The 15,552-nt window shown below is 53.3% G+C and overlaps 8 protein-coding genes across 8 annotated transcripts; 1 reads left to right on the top strand and 7 right to left on the bottom strand.

Annotated features, from left to right (window-relative positions):
• Positions 1–750: 750 nt before the first annotated feature.
• Positions 751–2,062, bottom strand: A1O1_06527 (chorismate synthase; the record flags this gene model as incomplete). Its single annotated transcript, XM_007727405.1, has 2 exons — positions 751–1,610; positions 1,666–2,062. 2 exons carry the CDS (start codon positions 2,060–2,062, stop codon positions 751–753), a joined length of 1,257 nt encoding a protein of 418 aa, XP_007725595.1.
• A 739-nt stretch (positions 2,063–2,801) lies between these two features.
• A1O1_06526 (methionyl aminopeptidase) lies at positions 2,802–4,154 on the bottom strand (the record flags this gene model as incomplete). The annotated part of the gene is made up of 1 exon (XM_007727404.1): positions 2,802–4,154. The coding sequence occupies one exon, from the start codon at positions 4,152–4,154 to the stop codon at positions 2,802–2,804; it is 1,353 nt and encodes a 450-aa protein (XP_007725594.1).
• Positions 4,155–4,497: 343 nt separating this feature from the next.
• On the top strand, positions 4,498–5,340 carry A1O1_06525 (uncharacterized protein; the record flags this gene model as incomplete). Its single annotated transcript, XM_007727403.1, has 1 exon — positions 4,498–5,340. The coding sequence occupies one exon, from the start codon at positions 4,498–4,500 to the stop codon at positions 5,338–5,340; it is 843 nt and encodes a 280-aa protein (XP_007725593.1).
• A 218-nt stretch (positions 5,341–5,558) lies between these two features.
• Positions 5,559–6,749, bottom strand: A1O1_06524 (uncharacterized protein; the record flags this gene model as incomplete). Its single annotated transcript, XM_007727402.1, has 6 exons — positions 5,559–5,708; positions 5,756–6,258; positions 6,371–6,401; positions 6,462–6,510; positions 6,568–6,641; positions 6,699–6,749. The coding sequence occupies 6 exons, from the start codon at positions 6,747–6,749 to the stop codon at positions 5,559–5,561; spliced, it is 858 nt and encodes a 285-aa protein (XP_007725592.1).
• Positions 6,750–7,262: 513 nt separating this feature from the next.
• Positions 7,263–9,066, bottom strand: A1O1_06523 (asparagine synthetase [glutamine-hydrolyzing] 2; the record flags this gene model as incomplete). Its single annotated transcript, XM_007727401.1, has 2 exons — positions 7,263–8,982; positions 9,041–9,066. The coding sequence occupies 2 exons, from the start codon at positions 9,064–9,066 to the stop codon at positions 7,263–7,265; spliced, it is 1,746 nt and encodes a 581-aa protein (XP_007725591.1).
• A 994-nt stretch (positions 9,067–10,060) lies between these two features.
• Positions 10,061–10,636, bottom strand: A1O1_06522 (SUMO-conjugating enzyme ubc9; the record flags this gene model as incomplete). The annotated part of the gene is made up of 3 exons (XM_007727400.1): positions 10,061–10,314; positions 10,366–10,550; positions 10,602–10,636. The coding sequence occupies 3 exons, from the start codon at positions 10,634–10,636 to the stop codon at positions 10,061–10,063; spliced, it is 474 nt and encodes a 157-aa protein (XP_007725590.1).
• A 391-nt stretch (positions 10,637–11,027) lies between these two features.
• A1O1_06521 (alpha-1,2-mannosyltransferase) lies at positions 11,028–12,678 on the bottom strand (the record flags this gene model as incomplete). The annotated part of the gene is made up of 2 exons (XM_007727399.1): positions 11,028–12,321; positions 12,374–12,678. The coding sequence occupies 2 exons, from the start codon at positions 12,676–12,678 to the stop codon at positions 11,028–11,030; spliced, it is 1,599 nt and encodes a 532-aa protein (XP_007725589.1).
• A 1,299-nt stretch (positions 12,679–13,977) lies between these two features.
• Positions 13,978–15,444, bottom strand: A1O1_06520 (uncharacterized protein; the record flags this gene model as incomplete). Its single annotated transcript, XM_007727398.1, has 2 exons — positions 13,978–15,335; positions 15,390–15,444. 2 exons carry the CDS (start codon positions 15,442–15,444, stop codon positions 13,978–13,980), a joined length of 1,413 nt encoding a protein of 470 aa, XP_007725588.1.
• Between the last annotated feature and the right edge of the window lie 108 nt (positions 15,445–15,552).

Here is a 15,552-nt window from a genome sequence, read left to right as displayed (position 1 = left end):
GATAAGCGAAATGGTGTCGCACAAGCACAACCACCAGCACATGCGACTCGGGGAAACAGTCGACTGGCATTGTATACTACCAGTTCCAGGGATTAAGTCTCGATACATTGACAATGATCCGTCGTCCAGTATCCTCAAGATCACTAGGTACTAGTATTTCGGATTCTAAGCAAGACTCGTTGGTCTGGAAAGCCGCCCCCTTGTTAGGATGGTGGATAGTAGTAAATCCTGCTATTCCACGACAACCAGCCTAAGGGAACCCGTGGCCTCACCGCCAGATGGATATGTATCTACAGGGACGCACGTAACCACCGTCTTCTGTTTCGATCACACGCTCCAGTCCGAGAAGGTATCAAGGCACTATCTCTCTCTCACCCGCTGCCGACGTTTCAGCGTCAACTTGCATGAAGCCGACTGCCGCGTAGGGCGCCTTCGAGGTCTCTAGATAGATTGAGCGGCCGCGTTGAAAATGACGCTGGGATGATGTGATCACACTGGCGTGCTCGAGTTGAAAAGTGTAGCTGGGAAGCGATGCATGCCGAAACTTATGGCGAGAAGCGCTGTCCTTGACTGGCAGTAGTCTGTCGAGTCAGGTTCCTTGAACAGCATTGGCAGACGAGTCGTGCCATCAAGAGCATGATTGCCACAGTTGAACCTGACACCGTACATCTGCTTGCCGGAAGAAGTCTCTGGGAAGTGTTCTCTAGCCATTGTCGGCCGAACAGTCTCTGCCGGACTGGACTGCAAGGTTCATTTCAGCCCATTCATATGTTCAGCGACTGTCCCAGAGGTAGCAGAAGTGCCAGTCTCCTCTGCAGGCAGCGTAGTCTTCAGCGGCGGGAGGAGACTTCTTGCACTCTCCCTCGCGGTCTGGGCCATAAGCGCGTCGATGAGCACCAATGCCGACATGGCTTCCACGATCGGCACGGCTCTCGGCACGACACAAGGGTCATGCCGGCCCTTGGCTTCCAACACACCCTCTTCGGCATCATAGGTGGCAGTCTGCTGCGCTTGACCAATGGTGGCAGGAGGCTTGAACGCGACTCTGAAATAGATGTCCTGGCCATTGGAGATGCCTCCTTGGATGCCTCCTGAATTGTTTGTTTTCGTGATTAACTTTCGCTTGGGGTTCGTTTCGCCAGCGGGGGCAGCCACGAAGGGATCGTTATGGATCGAACCCGGCACTTCACAGCCACCGAATCCAGAGCCGATTTCGAACCCCTTGGTGGCTGGGATGCTCAGCATGGCATGAGCCAGCTCCGCTTCGAGCTTGTCAAAGCAGGGTTCGCCCAGCCCGACTGGGCAGTTTCGGATCACACAGGTGACTGTGCCTCCGATACTGTCTTGTGCGTCTCGGAACTGCTCGATCACCTTCGTCATACGCTCTGACGCAGTTGCGTCGGGGCACCTCACAGGGACGAAAGAATCAACCTCCTCTCTGGTGACTTTCGAGAGCAAGGAGAGGAAGGCCGGGTTTGTCGAAGGAGATGGGTGCTTGGCTGTCGGGGGAAACAAGTGTTCTGAGCCAACAGAGGACACAAATGCCACGATTTCCACGCCGTGCGCTAACGAGAGATACTTTTCGGCAATGGCACCGGCAGCCACCCGGCCTGGAAGGTTTCGTCAGTATCGCCGTCTCAAATGGTCAGTTGACCGACCACATACCGATAGTCTCGCGGGCACTGCTTCTGCCGCCACCACTGCTGGCTTTGACACCATATTTCTCCAGATAGGTGAAGTCGGCATGGCTAGGTCGGGGGAAGAGGTCCATAGTCTTGCCACCGTAGTCCTTGGGTCTCTGGTCTTCATTGCGCACTACGAGGCCGATGGGTGTGCCGAGAGTGACGCCAAACTCGGTGCCGGACTGTATCTCCACCCGGTCCTTTTCGTCTCTTGGAGTCGTCAGAGCAGATTGTCCAGGTCTGCGCCGAGTCATTTGAGGTTGGATGTCATCCTCCGTCAAGTGCATGCCAGGAGGACAGCCATCGACGATACAGCCGACCGACCGACAGTGAGATTCACCGTAGGTGGTGACCCGGAAATATTTGCCCCAGGTTGACATCTTGACTGCTTTTGAATTCGATGCTGCCACAAACCTTTTGAGTATTGTAGTGAATATCGGGCTGGGATTGAATATAAATGACTCAAAGGACTGGCTGAACACCTAGCTCAACAGATGCAACCAACGTCACAACCACGAAAAGGGATTGGGAGAAAATGATAGTGATCAGTGAGAAGTTCTCTGTCCACTCAGCTCTACCGTGTCTATCTTACAGGACTTTCAATGAATGTTCAATCAAAGAGTCATACAGTTCGAAGCTGTTGAAATATTTTGCCCCCAGGAGACAATTATCGCACGAGGAAGGTGTAGCGATCGGCTGCAGAACCGTGCTGTCACGTGTCAACGCAAATACTGACGGCTACATATTGATACCATACGAGGTAATAGAGCATTATATCTTGAGGTAGAAGTCTATTCAGTGGCAGTTCTCGGTTTCGTCATATACTTTGACGCCTACACTAGATAACCCAACCGCTTACTCCTTTTCATATGCTGTTTTTAATCCGTCAAGTCATAACAAGACATGAGTGAGTGGAAGAGAATTGACAGCCAACTGCTGAAGCAACCTTCAACGGTGGACTGCGTCGAACCCAACCAGCCGAGTCACTATCCTGACCATTTATTTAATGCTGACCAACGGGAGACGAATTTTCCCTCTGTGTCATTTTTCCCTGTTGCAATGCACCGAATGAAGTCCGACGAGTGAAGAACCAAGCGAGCATCCGCAGACCGTAGAGAGCTAGTAGTCGTCACCACGGCTGACAACCTCCTTCACCGTGGGACGTAGCAGGATCGTATGCTCAAACTGCGCGGTGTAGCTGCCCTTGACATCGACCAAGGGAGGATATGCCTCGACGATGCCCGAGCCGACGAGGTTGTTCAAGCCAAGCAAGTACTTGTCCTGCCCAAGACGATCGAGGTAGCGTCGGCAGAAGGGCAAGGTCCCGAAGTTCTTCTTGATGACATTGAGCAGCGAGCGGGCTGACTGCACGCGCAGAGGAACATTAGGAGCGTCGCCATGTAACGCGTAGTGCGAGACCTCCAGGTCGTCGACGACATAGCCGCGGCCTGTTGATCCGAACGTCTCGATCGCAAAGATCTCGCCTTCCTCCATCTTGGTCTGGTCGCCTCCTTTGACGATAGGCACTGACTTGCCGCCGTGAATGCAGTGCTGCACGATATCGTGGCCGTTGAGGTTGCGAATCGGCTTCACCTGGTACGTCTTCCCGTCAAGATCGACTTCATAGGACTCCATCGTCTCCTGGATCGCGGCTCCAATGTCGCACACCCGGACATCAATGCCGGCTTCACGAATGCCTGTGTTGGTGGCGTCCTTGACCGCCGCCAGAAGGTTGTCGTATTTGGGGTCAAATGCCACGGTAAAGGCCGAGTCCACAATTCTCCCGTTGACATGGACGCCGAAATCGACTTTCATGACATCCTGCTCACCCAATACCCATTTGTTGCCCGCATTAGGCGTATAGTGGGCGGCGATATGATTGATGCTCAGTCCCGTGGGAAACCCTACACCGGCGATGATGTTGTCACCTTCCTCGAGTCCCTGATGACCCGTGAGAGCGCGCGTGCCGTCCTCAATCCCCTCCGCGATCTCGGTCAGTGTCATGCCCGGTTTGATGTTCGCGTGGGCCCATTTCCGCACCTGCCGGTGCACTTCAGCAGCCTGGCGGTACTCCTGTAGGAAATCATTGTTCATCCGGTCGAGGTGCCGTTTCTCTTCGTTCGTGGTTCGGTATGTATTGTCATTCTTGTATTCCACCTCTTCTCCCACCGGGTATGTGTTGTTGGGGAACAGTTGGCTGAGAGGGACTCGTGGCGGATCGGACTGGACTTTGGCACCCGCGGCCTTCTTCTTCTTGGGCTTCTTCTTCTTCTTCTTCTTTGCGGCGCCGTTGGCAGTGTTCCCGTTGTCACCACCGGTGGCAGTAGCCCCGTCGTCTTTGTCATCGTCCGAGTCATCCTGATCCGATAAATGGCCGTTTACGCCGTTTGTGCCATTGACTTGCGGGTTTTGCTTAGTGGGCGACCCATTCAGAGCGAGCTTAGACAGCTCGTCCGCCGTCTTGGCCGCCATTGCAGTGTGGAATGGAGGCTGCTCGCTCCGAGTACACGAGATGTAGTCGAAGCAAAGTCAAATGGGGTAAAGGGTTGTACGGAGAAAACAAAATCCTGGTTGGCCTTTTTCCTTACAGTGGTATAGAATGTACTATGGCATCCAGTTTTCCTGGGCTGGTCGGCACCTAACGGCGCAAGCGGGGCCGTAGTCGGAGAAAAGCTGCGGGCAACTTTCCCGGCGTCCTTTGAGCAAGCCTTCAAGTTGGCGTCGGCGTGTTAGACGTCACACTCTCCGGCATTCGATGCATCGCCCTCGTTCTACATCAATCTAAGAGGTGTCGAACCAGTCACAAGCATGAGGCATGAACCTGCGCCCGGGTACACTCTCGAGCCTCCGCCTCACGAATCCCTGTGCGGCCAAATGCTTCGTCAATCGAACACGCGGACGCCACTTCTCACAGTCACAGACATGTCCGACCGCGAACCACGGTAACCCTCCCAACCACTACGACGTCCTTGGGATAGGACAACATGCAACCCAGGCGGAGCTGAAAAAGCAGTTTTACGTTCTTTCCAAAGAAACACACCCGGACCTCAATCGCGACAATCCCGAGGCCGGTAAACGCTTCATGCAGATAAGCGAGTCCTACAGCGTGCTGGGGGACCCAGAGAAGAGAAAGCGGTACGACCGGGACATGATCCACGTGCATGGACATCGACACCACCATGGCACGACATCGAGTCATCACCACAGAGGAACGCACGCTGGCCACCGCCCGCCCAGCGGGTTGAGTAGACGGCGGAGCGCGTTCAAAGGTCCGCCACCGTCGTTCTATGCCCATGGGAAGCCGTCCGCCAACACATCAAACCAAGCACGGGCGAGTCAAGCCGGCACTTTTAACGCTAGCGCATTCGCAGACGAGGGGAAGTGGGATCCAGATTTCGATGCTCGCAGCACATACAAGACCCAGACACTGGAAGATTACAGGCGGGCCAGCAGACGAGCAGCCGAGCTGGCGGCTGCGCAGGCAGAAATCGAGGCGGACAATTTCTGGGGCAGGTTCCTCGCCGTGACCAGCGTCATTGTGCTTGGTGTCTCATTGGGCACAGTCATTGTGGGCATGGCCAATACTCCGCGGGGCGGACTTACCAGAGGAGATGGCAGTCGTAGAGGGGGCCCTCGGAACGAATGGACCAAGGGCTAGATGGTCGTTACGGACTCGACCTCGGATGTATCTATAGATCAGACAACAGCGTTTGCTGGCTGAAGTGAGCTGCAATATGGTTGGATCAATGCTTGAATTTGATGATTTCATATTGATCAAGGAAACCATCACGGGCCATTGCGACTACCCCTTTCTATGGCACTTTGTACAATCTGGGCCAATCTTGTCCTTGATACATATTTGAGATGGCACTGCATTTAACCCTCAAATGTGAAGGAGGCACCAACTTTGTGGGAGGCTTGGTTCAGGTTTTGGGTGTCGAAGGAAGCTCCCAGACCGAGGGTCACGCCGGTGCCGAGCTTGACATTGTAAGCGAGCGCGGCAATACCACGGTCGTTGATTTTGGCCTGCTCTCGTTAGCGTTACGGTTTTGAAAAGGAAGAATGAGAATGACCTTTGCGAAAGAGCTGGGGTCGAGCTTGTATTTCGAGGCAACCTCCAGACCAACATTGCTTCCGGCCGTCGAGTCCCAGGTAGCCTTTGCGCCAGCCTCGACCTCGGCGTTGACCTTGTGGTAGTAGCTCGCAGAGAAAACGGTCAAGTTGTTGGTGGCAGTCACAGCGGCGGCATATGAACCCTGGCTATATCCAGCTGCAAGGGCGTATCTTGTGATGGCGGCTTTGCCGACGTCGTAACCACCTTCTGCGCCAATGAGGAATCCCTCGTGGCCAAGGGTCACATCGAAGGAGGCGGTTGGTCCCTTGAAGACGTCGGTGAACAGTCTGGTGTGGATGTTGGGTTGCTTGTAGAAGAGGTTGAGCTTTCCACCGTAGGCGCTCTGCGCAGGCAGGTAGTTGGTCAAGACCTCGGCCTTCAATCCCTTGGTCAGGTTGTCCTCAAGCTCGAGCTTGGTGTCCAGGCTGTTGGAGGTCGTCCATGTCTGGGTGAGGGTGAGACCTGCACAGGCAAGAGTCAGTACCGAGACGAGGCTTGACAGGAAGTGGCTCATGGCTCGAGAAACCATTCACCACTTCAAGTCCTGCGATCTGGACGGGAAGAGTAGAAGTACCAGTTGCCTTGTCCGCGTATTTCCCTTCGATCTTTCCTCTGCCGTTAATATGGTATATCCTGAAGTTTTCCTTGATTATCATGGTGCTCACCGAGCCAGAGATTGGGCCATCGTGGGCGGATTTTCCCTTGACGTTGAAGCTGAGGCCGCCATTAGCACGATCTTTATCCACGGAGGAATAGGGGGGAAGACTGTACACAACGCCGTTTGGAGCCTTGGACTTGACCTCGAGGTTCGCGGCGGTCGTGTGGTAGAAGTCCTTATTCAAGAGCTGGAGATATCAAGGTTAGACCGGAGAGAACCTGGGGACGGCCGGTTGTGCTCTCACATCGTTCGCTGGTTTAGCGATATCGCTGAAAGGAACTGGGATGCCGGACATATTGGCGGTGGAGGACGTAGGAGGTAGAGTCGAGATAGATCAGGCAGGGGGAGAGTCCAGTGGAATGCAGTGGGATTGAGATGGACAATGGACCGTGGACCGTGGGAACAGGTTACAACAACTTGAACTGCCCGAGGGAGCTCGAGAAAATGGGTCGGAAGCTGTTTTGCGTCGCGGGTGGAATTGGCCAATCAGCGTCGTGAAGAGAAAATGTGAATGGGCCGGCTTCCCCCTATAGGTCACGCGTTTCGATACGCTTCGAGAAGAACACAAGTGCCAGGCCGTCAAAAGAAGATTTATTTGCCTACGAGTATATACCATTCATCCTTTGTCGAGATGTGCACAGGCTCTGCTTTTTGTAGCGTGAGCATCGGAAAAGAGATCTAGCCTTCCCTGATGATGTCGCCCGGGTATGGACTACTGCCATGGGCTTCCCGCACATAACGGCCCCTGACCTGCAAGAGATGGTGTCAATAGCATTAAATGTGGAATAGATTCTCCCAAGGGCCCCAATCATGACTTGTTCGCCTCCTCATATCTGGCAACATGGGTGGCAATGGCTCGACCGCTGGGGTCGGTCTGTTTAGACCATTTGGGCGTCCATCTCATGACCGTAGAGGCACAGTATGGAGGGAAATGCTGGTCGAACATCAACCGATACCAGTAGGCTTCCTTGGTGGTCGGGATATCGTCGCCCCATTCCGGCTTAGGGTTAGCCATCATTTCATCCGTCACGTTGAGCTCGGCGTTGTCCTTCAAGGCATCAATCCAGCCATATCCAACACCGTCGCTGAATTGCTCCTTTTGGCGCCATAAGATGTTATCCGGCAGATAGGGTGCAACGTCCGGCTCATCGCTTGTGTCAAATGCCTTGCGAAGAATGTACTTTTCTATCCTGTCCTTTGTAATCATCTTTTCCGCGGGGTCGATGTTCATCGCTACCTCAAGGAATTGCTTGTCCAAGAACGGGACACGAGCTTCAAGGCCCCAGGCAGAGGTTGATTTGTTGGCTCGCAAGCAGTCAGCCAGATGCAGGTTCTTGACTCTGCGGACAGTCTCCTTGTGGAATTCCTCCCTGTTGGGAGCGTTGTGGAAGTAGAGATAGCCGCCAAAGATTTCGTCGCTTCCTTCGCCGCTAAGAACCATCTTGACACCCATGGCCTTGATCTTTCGACTCAACAGATACATGGGCGTCGAGGCACGAATGGTTGTAACGTCGTATGTTTCGAGGTGGTAGATGACATCGGACAGTGCATCCAGGCCCTCCTGAATTGTGAAGGTGAAGTCATGATGCTTAGTACCCAGGAACTTGGCCACTTCAAGCGCCGCCTTCGTGTCCGGCGCATCGGGCAGACCGATGGAGAAGGAATGCAGCTGAGGAAGAAACGTTACGGTGGATAACTCGTCGTCGTCGTCGATGCCCACCAACTTGGTCCCAGTTTGCGGCTCATCCCCGTTGGCTGCGCCGTTGGCCTGGGAGTTGATAAGAGCGCGTTGACGAAGAGACTCTCGTTGTGCAATCGAAGCCGTCAAGCTGGAATCAAGACCACCAGACAAGAGGACGCCATAAGGCACCTCCGCCATAAGACGCTTAAGAACAGACTTCTCCAAAGTTTTTCTAAGCAGCTTGTAGTCCACCGGTGTGTCTGGAATCTTGTTTTCATCCCACCAAGAGGGCTGGAAGTATCGTGTGAGCTTGTCGGTTTTGGAGTCGTACACATGACCGGGTGGAAACGCCTGGATCTGGTCACAGACCGGAGCCAAAGCCTTCAGCTCCGAGGCGAAAAAGACGGCTCCTGGTGTCTGGCTGGATCGGCCAAGGTAGAAAGAGGTGATACCGATGGGATCCCGCGCCGCGATTGTTCGGTCCTGTTCCTTGTCGTAGAGGACGAAGGAGAACATGCCATCGAGGTGGTTTGGAGCGTCGATGTCAAATTCCTGGTAGAGAGGGATGATGACTTCGCAGTCACTATGGGTCTTGAAGTTGTAGGGCTTCTTCAGATGTTTGCGCAAGATACGATGGTTGTAGATCTCGCCGTTGACGGCCAAGGCAATGGTGCCCTCATCGTTGACCAAAGGTTGTGCGCCGCTGTCCACGCCGACAATACTAAGACGCTCGTGGCAGAGGATGGTGTTGTTGCCCGTCCAGTTTCCGGACCAGTCAGGTCCACGATGCCGCAGGCATTTGACGCACTGGAGAGCAGTGGTCTTGAAGGTGGCTATTGAGGGGTGGCTGCGACCGGGTCAGCAGGAAGGACGCAAGAAGCTGCAGGTCGACGGGCACAACTCACTTATGACAGGCAAATATACCACACATGACTGCGCACGAGCTGTCGCTGTTCTCTGTACCTTGGTCGAAGGGGGTAAGAAGGTGCTGAAGGTATGCAAGGTCAAAGAAAGTGTGGCGGCGTTGAGCGTGGGAGAGGAAATAAAAATGTCCACGGCGACCCAAAAAATTGGAGCGGGATGAGTCAATGCTCACTGCGGCGGGCTCGCCTCTCCCACCCCGCCCGCCTCGTGTGATAGTCGTGCTGCGCAATGCTTCTTCGTCCTTCCAGTCATACCTAGGCTGACCCAGCTGACACGAGACTCTTGAAAAGAACCATCGTCACATTGTGGATAGCGGCTTTTCCTTTGGGCCTTCCACCCGCTTCATTCCCCTGGCACTGGGTCAGAAAGATAAGGAACGGACTACTGGGAAGTTTGGTAATATTTTAGAGGCAGTGGAGCTGAAGTCCGGCCGCGGCGCGCCTCTTTGCCTCAGACATTTGTTACGGATGGGAAACACTATAGTTCGCGGGACGAAGAAGCAGAGATCGCAAGGCTGAGGAGGACTGACTGACTGTTGTGCCTGGGCTACGCGGTAGGGATGCCTAGGTAGGTATGCGTGGTGATTTCTTCTGGCGCGAGCAAATGCAGTGGCGGTGGCAGATATCCGAGCCCCCGCATGCGTTCTTAGGTAAAGCGCCCCTGTAATAACTCTTGTTACCACGCTCCCCCCACGCTTTCGCCTTTCGGGCAGGATGGCGGCGAAAGTGACAAAGTCTGGTGTCCTCCAAGTGGCTTGAAAGGAGCAGATCTTAGGTGACTCTTTCACTGACAACACGTGGAGTGCTAATCGTGGATCCTCCTCTGCATCTTGCAGGTCATTCAATGATCGATCTGCCAGTCATCGAAAACTCCGTAGAAAAAACCCGTCCCCTTGTCCCCCGAGAAAACGCCTGCGCTTGTAATCCACATGCTCGTCCAAGTTGCTGGTCCGTCGCTGCTAAGAGCATGAACTTATTCTGCCTCATACAGCATGCCGACATTCAAGGTGCGGGGTTTTCCTTCACTATGCTCTTGATCTTCCGTTCGTACGCAGCCCGATCCTTTTTGAACAAATTGTATGCATCGGCTTGGGCGGGAGACTCCGGGTTGGGATCATTCAGCAGGTCCTGAATTCCCAGGAGAATCTGTTTGATGGTGATTGCTGGCTTCCAGCCTTCTTCTTCATTCAGAATCGAGAGGCAGACTGTGCCGGAAGGGTACACGTTCGGATGGAAAAGCGGAGGGACAAATTTGCCTGTCTATGTCAGCATGAACTGAAACAAGCGGCGCATGGTATTCCACGCACATTTCGGAGGCTTTGTAGGATATTCATCGGGGAACGTGAGCGTCAACTTGAACAGTCCACCCTGCCAGATGGTGTTGTCTCTTCCCGGTATGCCCACTTCCCAGTTCTTGAGGTCTAGGACTCCATTTGCGCCTCGCACTGGCCTTGCGAAGAAGCCAAAAGGATGGTCGCGACGCCACTGTTTCCTGCATAAAATGTCAGTGACCGCGCAGCGATCGATAAAGGCACTTTCCTACCGTTCTTCTTGGAGGCGGTTGAGACAGAGCGACATGGTGAAAAGATTGCTTGGAGGATGGAAGGAGGGTCGCAGCAGTCGGCCGGGACGGTCAGGTGCTTTATAGCGGTCTGGTTAGGCTGGGCTGCAAACTCCTATCAAAGAGAGTAAAAGTGCAGTGGCTCAAAGAAGTCGGAGAAGAGGCTCTAGAACTTGAACCCACCTTGAAAGGCGCGGGCAAGGCTGCGGCAACACTTCGGCTTGGCGAACCGCCAACTCACGTGCTACAACAGTCGCCTCCAAGGCTGAGATGCGAAACCATGCTGGATCACTGGCACTTTTGGGCGAGTACACATGTAGTTTGTAAAAAGATATAAAGGGGGTATCACTCGTCATCTAGCTATCACATCAAATTCAAAGATTGCTTTCAATTCTGGCATCTTATTTGTCAGGAAGCCCGCCTTCTGACCAATCGCTCCATCTCCTCAGTCCAGCTTTTGGCGAAGGCCGCCTCGGTGAACCGGCCTGTACTTTTGCGCCCTCTTAACCGCATCGCGAAACGTTCTTGCGGATCTAGGGATGCAACACGCTGAAACGCTGCTGCAAATTCCTCCTCGGTCTCAGCATGGAAGCCAATTGGCTGGCCTTCAAATGGAACAACGATGTCCAACTTCGGCCCGCCGCTGTTGTGCACAACTGGGATAAGTCCCGCTGCCAGTCCTTCCACATTGCCAATGCCAAAATGCTCCGAGTACATGCCGTTGGTTGTAATGCTTGATTTCTGGAGATACTCTAGAATGACTGAGAAGGGAGCATCGCAAATAAAGGTGGTGGCGTCCTTGACTTTCAACTCATGAGCTTCAAGGCGTAGATTGTAGATGTGCTTCTCATCGGGGGTGTTACTTCGCACCGATCCGATCAGAACAAGGCGAGGTTTGTCTGTTGCGGCATGGTAGTATCTGGCGAATGCCCGGAGAATGAGAGAATGATTCTTCTCAGGCCGAAACTGCGCAATATAAAGAATGATGTTTTCCCGTCGTTTCTCGCTCTCTTCGGTGACCTGGATCTTGGCTTCCAGTTCTTCCACTGGACAAGGAGGATAGACCACGGTAGCGAAAGTCGAGGTGGAAGACGCATTCTTAGGTTTCCAAAGTTGGCGAATATGCCCTTGGGTCCAGGTCGAATTGCACATGACGACGTCGATCTGACTTCCCATCCAGCCGTAAAGCCACGCAAAGGCAGTCCAGTAGTATCTCTTGGCCTTTCCCTTCCAGCCTGCGCCAGCTCCAGAATGGATACCACGCTGGCCTGTGGTGTCGTCAAGGCTTTCAAGCATGTCGGTCGAGATGGTAGGGTAGTGCACATATGCTGCGGTGGGCACCTTGGGAAACAGATAGCTGCAGAACGCCAGAGCAAAAGCATAGCCCATGGTGTCGACGAAAATGTCGGGCACAAGGAGTTGAAAGGCATCGTAAGCCAGCACCACAGAACCCAGAGACTGTCCCAGCAAAGTGAAGTGAGGATAGGTACTGGCAAGGACGAAATGGCGTGTGGATAGATATAAAAACACGAGAGAATGTTCTTCGAGGGTGATGCCAAAGCGGGTTTTAACCGTAGCTACCACGAGCCCACGGTCAATGTCGTGGTCGCCTGTATAGACGGCGCATATGACATTGGGCCAACGTTTCTGAGTCGCTGCGATAGCTGCCCACAGGACTCTCTCACCGCCACCTCCCGCATTACTGCACGCAGTCAGAGGCGAACAAGCATGTCATGAAAGCATCGAGGTCTTACCAAAAGGGGTGGAAAAATCCCACCACGCCAGACCAGTCTGAATCCTGTGCAGGCTTCCCGTTGCGAGCAGTCTCGGCACTGTCGATGTTCTCCCATCCATCTTCGACCTCTCGGGATGATTGTTGCTCCTCGCGCCATGCAGCTCTACCCCGTTCGACCCTTGCAACGATTGCGGCCTTTCTGTCTCTGGTCTTGTGTTGTAGAAACCAGCCCAAAGCGCGCAAGCTCAACCGAGCAGATATGAGAAAAAGGATGGGCCAAAGTGGCAGTATGGCGAGCAATGCCACAAAGCCGGAAGCAGCCATGCTGAGGAATGGTGTAAAGTACAGCGAGCTACATTCTTTAAAGGTCGACGAGGGGAAGCAGGATCAAGTGTCTGCCTAGGCAGGAGTCTCAAGTTGTGGCAATGTGCATGACAGACGTCGGATAATGAGGAAATTCCGCCCCGTGCTCAACCCCTTTATGGATGGGGACGATGCCGCCCTATTTTCAGCACCCGGGGGTTGTGCGAGCCAGGTAAGGGGTCACCCGTGCCATGCCTATATTTAGAGCCCAAGGAGTCTCCCTAGCCTATACTCTGTACACCTTTAGGGGCAGCCTCAGGCAATCCCTACCTAGAACGAGTATCCTACTATACTTACTACACCTACTCAAAATCGGGGAGATTCTGGCTAATTCTTCAATGTGCTCTATTGTTCAGTCTATCCAGGTCGCTACGCGACCTTAGTATGCACATTTTGTCTGATATAGGAGGACCGAATCTCTACTTCAAAGCAGCGTCAATGTATTTCTACTCTGAGGCTAGCCGGATCTCCCTTAATTACTAAGTGAACAGAGTTTCCCTGGCCAGGGTAAGGTTACCTTATGCTCTAACTCTACCTGCTTAGGGACTAAGCTTATCGGAATAGTTAAAATGGTGGGGCGATGCTAAGTCGGATTAGCAGCATTTCGCACTTTTGTCTTCATATCAGGACAGATCAGGGCGTTGCCAACCTTTTCACTTGAGCTGAACGGTGTTGACACAGCCGAAGTTGACGAATAAATTGTGCGAACCATCAAGCTGCTGCTGAGCTACCCTCTCTGGTACGCACCATAGTATTTAACGTTTCGCATTTCGTCCTGTTTCTTGTTGCGCAGCGCGTGCCAAAAGCGCTCGCCCTGGATGGAGTGGTCACAGCATCGATGACAAGCAGCCTATGAGCAAGAACTCCAATTCATGACGGAAGTAAACAGCAGAAACAAACGTCCAGGGGTTGATTGCTTGTTCAACGCATGTTACTTGCTAGCAATCACCACCCACCGACGGCCGACCGTGCCACATATCGAGTCAAGATTCAAGCATCCGTCCAACGTCTCTCTCTGCCATCCACCGCCGCCATCGTGGAGCGGCGTTTTTACGCCATTGTTTCCCGTACATGTATGTCGGTATCGCTGCAAACATTGAACATACCACGCATAGGCCAAAAAACAGGAATGCGTATCCATATCCGGCCGCGTTGATAAAAGGCTGAACCGAATACGAGATTGCGAAGTTGATGCACGAAGAGCAGATGGCCAGCACCACCACCAGCTCACCACCGATCTGACAGTGTTAGCTTATGTAATCAGTCCAGGAAGGTTGTACTTACACCTGGGAAGCATTCCATGGCATATGCAGTAGCAATAGAACAAGCCGAGACTTGATGAGCAATCATTGCCCCAACGCCGAAAGCGATGGTCATCCAGTGCATCCCGAAATCGGCACCCCAGCCATACAACTGGTATCCAACAGCTGCATAGACAAACGAAAAACCCAGTGTCCAGAGACGCATTTCGGGCTCTTTGATACCGTTGTTGCGGCGAGCGAGGAAGATGAGAATATAGTCACTGAGGACACCCGTGGCCCAACCAACAAAGTTCCCCACCAGAGCGGCGAGAAACACCAGACCGGTGCTAGTCGTGGACCAGTTGTACGGTGGCTCGGTGAGGATTTCCGAAATGGTGTTGAAGGAAACAATGCCTGCAGTGCAGCCAAATGCAAAGATGATACCAGCAATGACGATGTTCGGGATCGTGAACAGGAGGAAAGGCCGTCGAAAGTATTGCCAGAAGGTGGTTCTGTCCTGAGGATAGTACACCCAGAGCCTCAACTTCTCCCGGTAGGTTCTTGCCGGAAAAGAAGCGGCCAAATCGTTTGTCTCGGTGTCGGTCGGAATGGAGCCATCAAATGCAGTCTGCGCGGCCACCTTATCCTCCAGCTTTGGGTTTGCCTGTTCTTGCGCAATGCTGGGGAGGGTGCCAACCATCCTGTCAAACAAGAAGCGTGGAAAGAGCGTCTCCTCGAAGGTCAACAAGAGCAGGACCAATACACCAGCGTCAATAATGGCGACGATATACTGTGACCATCGCCATCCAGGGCCATCGGCAATTGTTCCACCGGTGATGAGACCTAGGATACTGCCCAACTGTTGACCGAAGAGATAAAAGGACAGCGCCCTACCACGTTGGTGGGTGAAGAACATGTCAAAGACGCTCAATTGGATCACGGCTTGATATGCGGACGTGCCTATCCCGTTGAGCACCATGGCCAAGAACCAAGATGCCGTGCCGTGGAATTCGCCCAGCCAGACACCCGCGCACATGCAGACCACGGTGGAGGCAATGAACACTGGTCTGCGGCCTATCTTCATGGCGGAGGGGATCCAAAAGATGTTGACAAAGCCCAAGAGGAGGTAATTGAGAGCACTGCCACCGTTCATGTTGGTCAAAGACACGCCAGTATCTTCGGAAACCGTCGTCCATGCGGCGCCCAGCGTATTCTCTCCATACGAGAAGGCGCAGGCATAGAGGGCCAAGAGAAACAGTTGGTAATACTTCTTGAATCGATTCCACAGCAATGGATCGGCACCAGCAGTGGTTGGTGCAGGAATGAGGACGATGTCACCCGTTCCATGCGAGTGCGCAGTATGGAGATTGTGTTGAACTGTCGAGATGGTTAGCAATGGGACAAAGTTCAGCTTCATTGATGTGGACTTACCATCGACAAGTTGCTCGGTCCCGGGCACGTCGAGATCAAAAGCTAGGTTGGCCATGGTGAGGAAAGGATCGATGGTGGTGACAATGGTTCATGGGAAATCCATAGAGGGCGTCAATGGCTTTATAAAAATGCTTTAATGAACGTGCTGGGCTCGCTCGGTATA

This window comes from Capronia coronata (genome assembly GCF_000585585.1).
Source record: "Capronia coronata CBS 617.96 chromosome Unknown acBCG-supercont1.5, whole genome shotgun sequence".
NCBI classification, from domain to species: domain Eukaryota; kingdom Fungi; phylum Ascomycota; class Eurotiomycetes; order Chaetothyriales; family Herpotrichiellaceae; genus Capronia; species Capronia coronata.
Note: the sequence above shows the minus strand (reverse complement) of the source record. Positions and strands in the feature narration are given on the sequence as shown.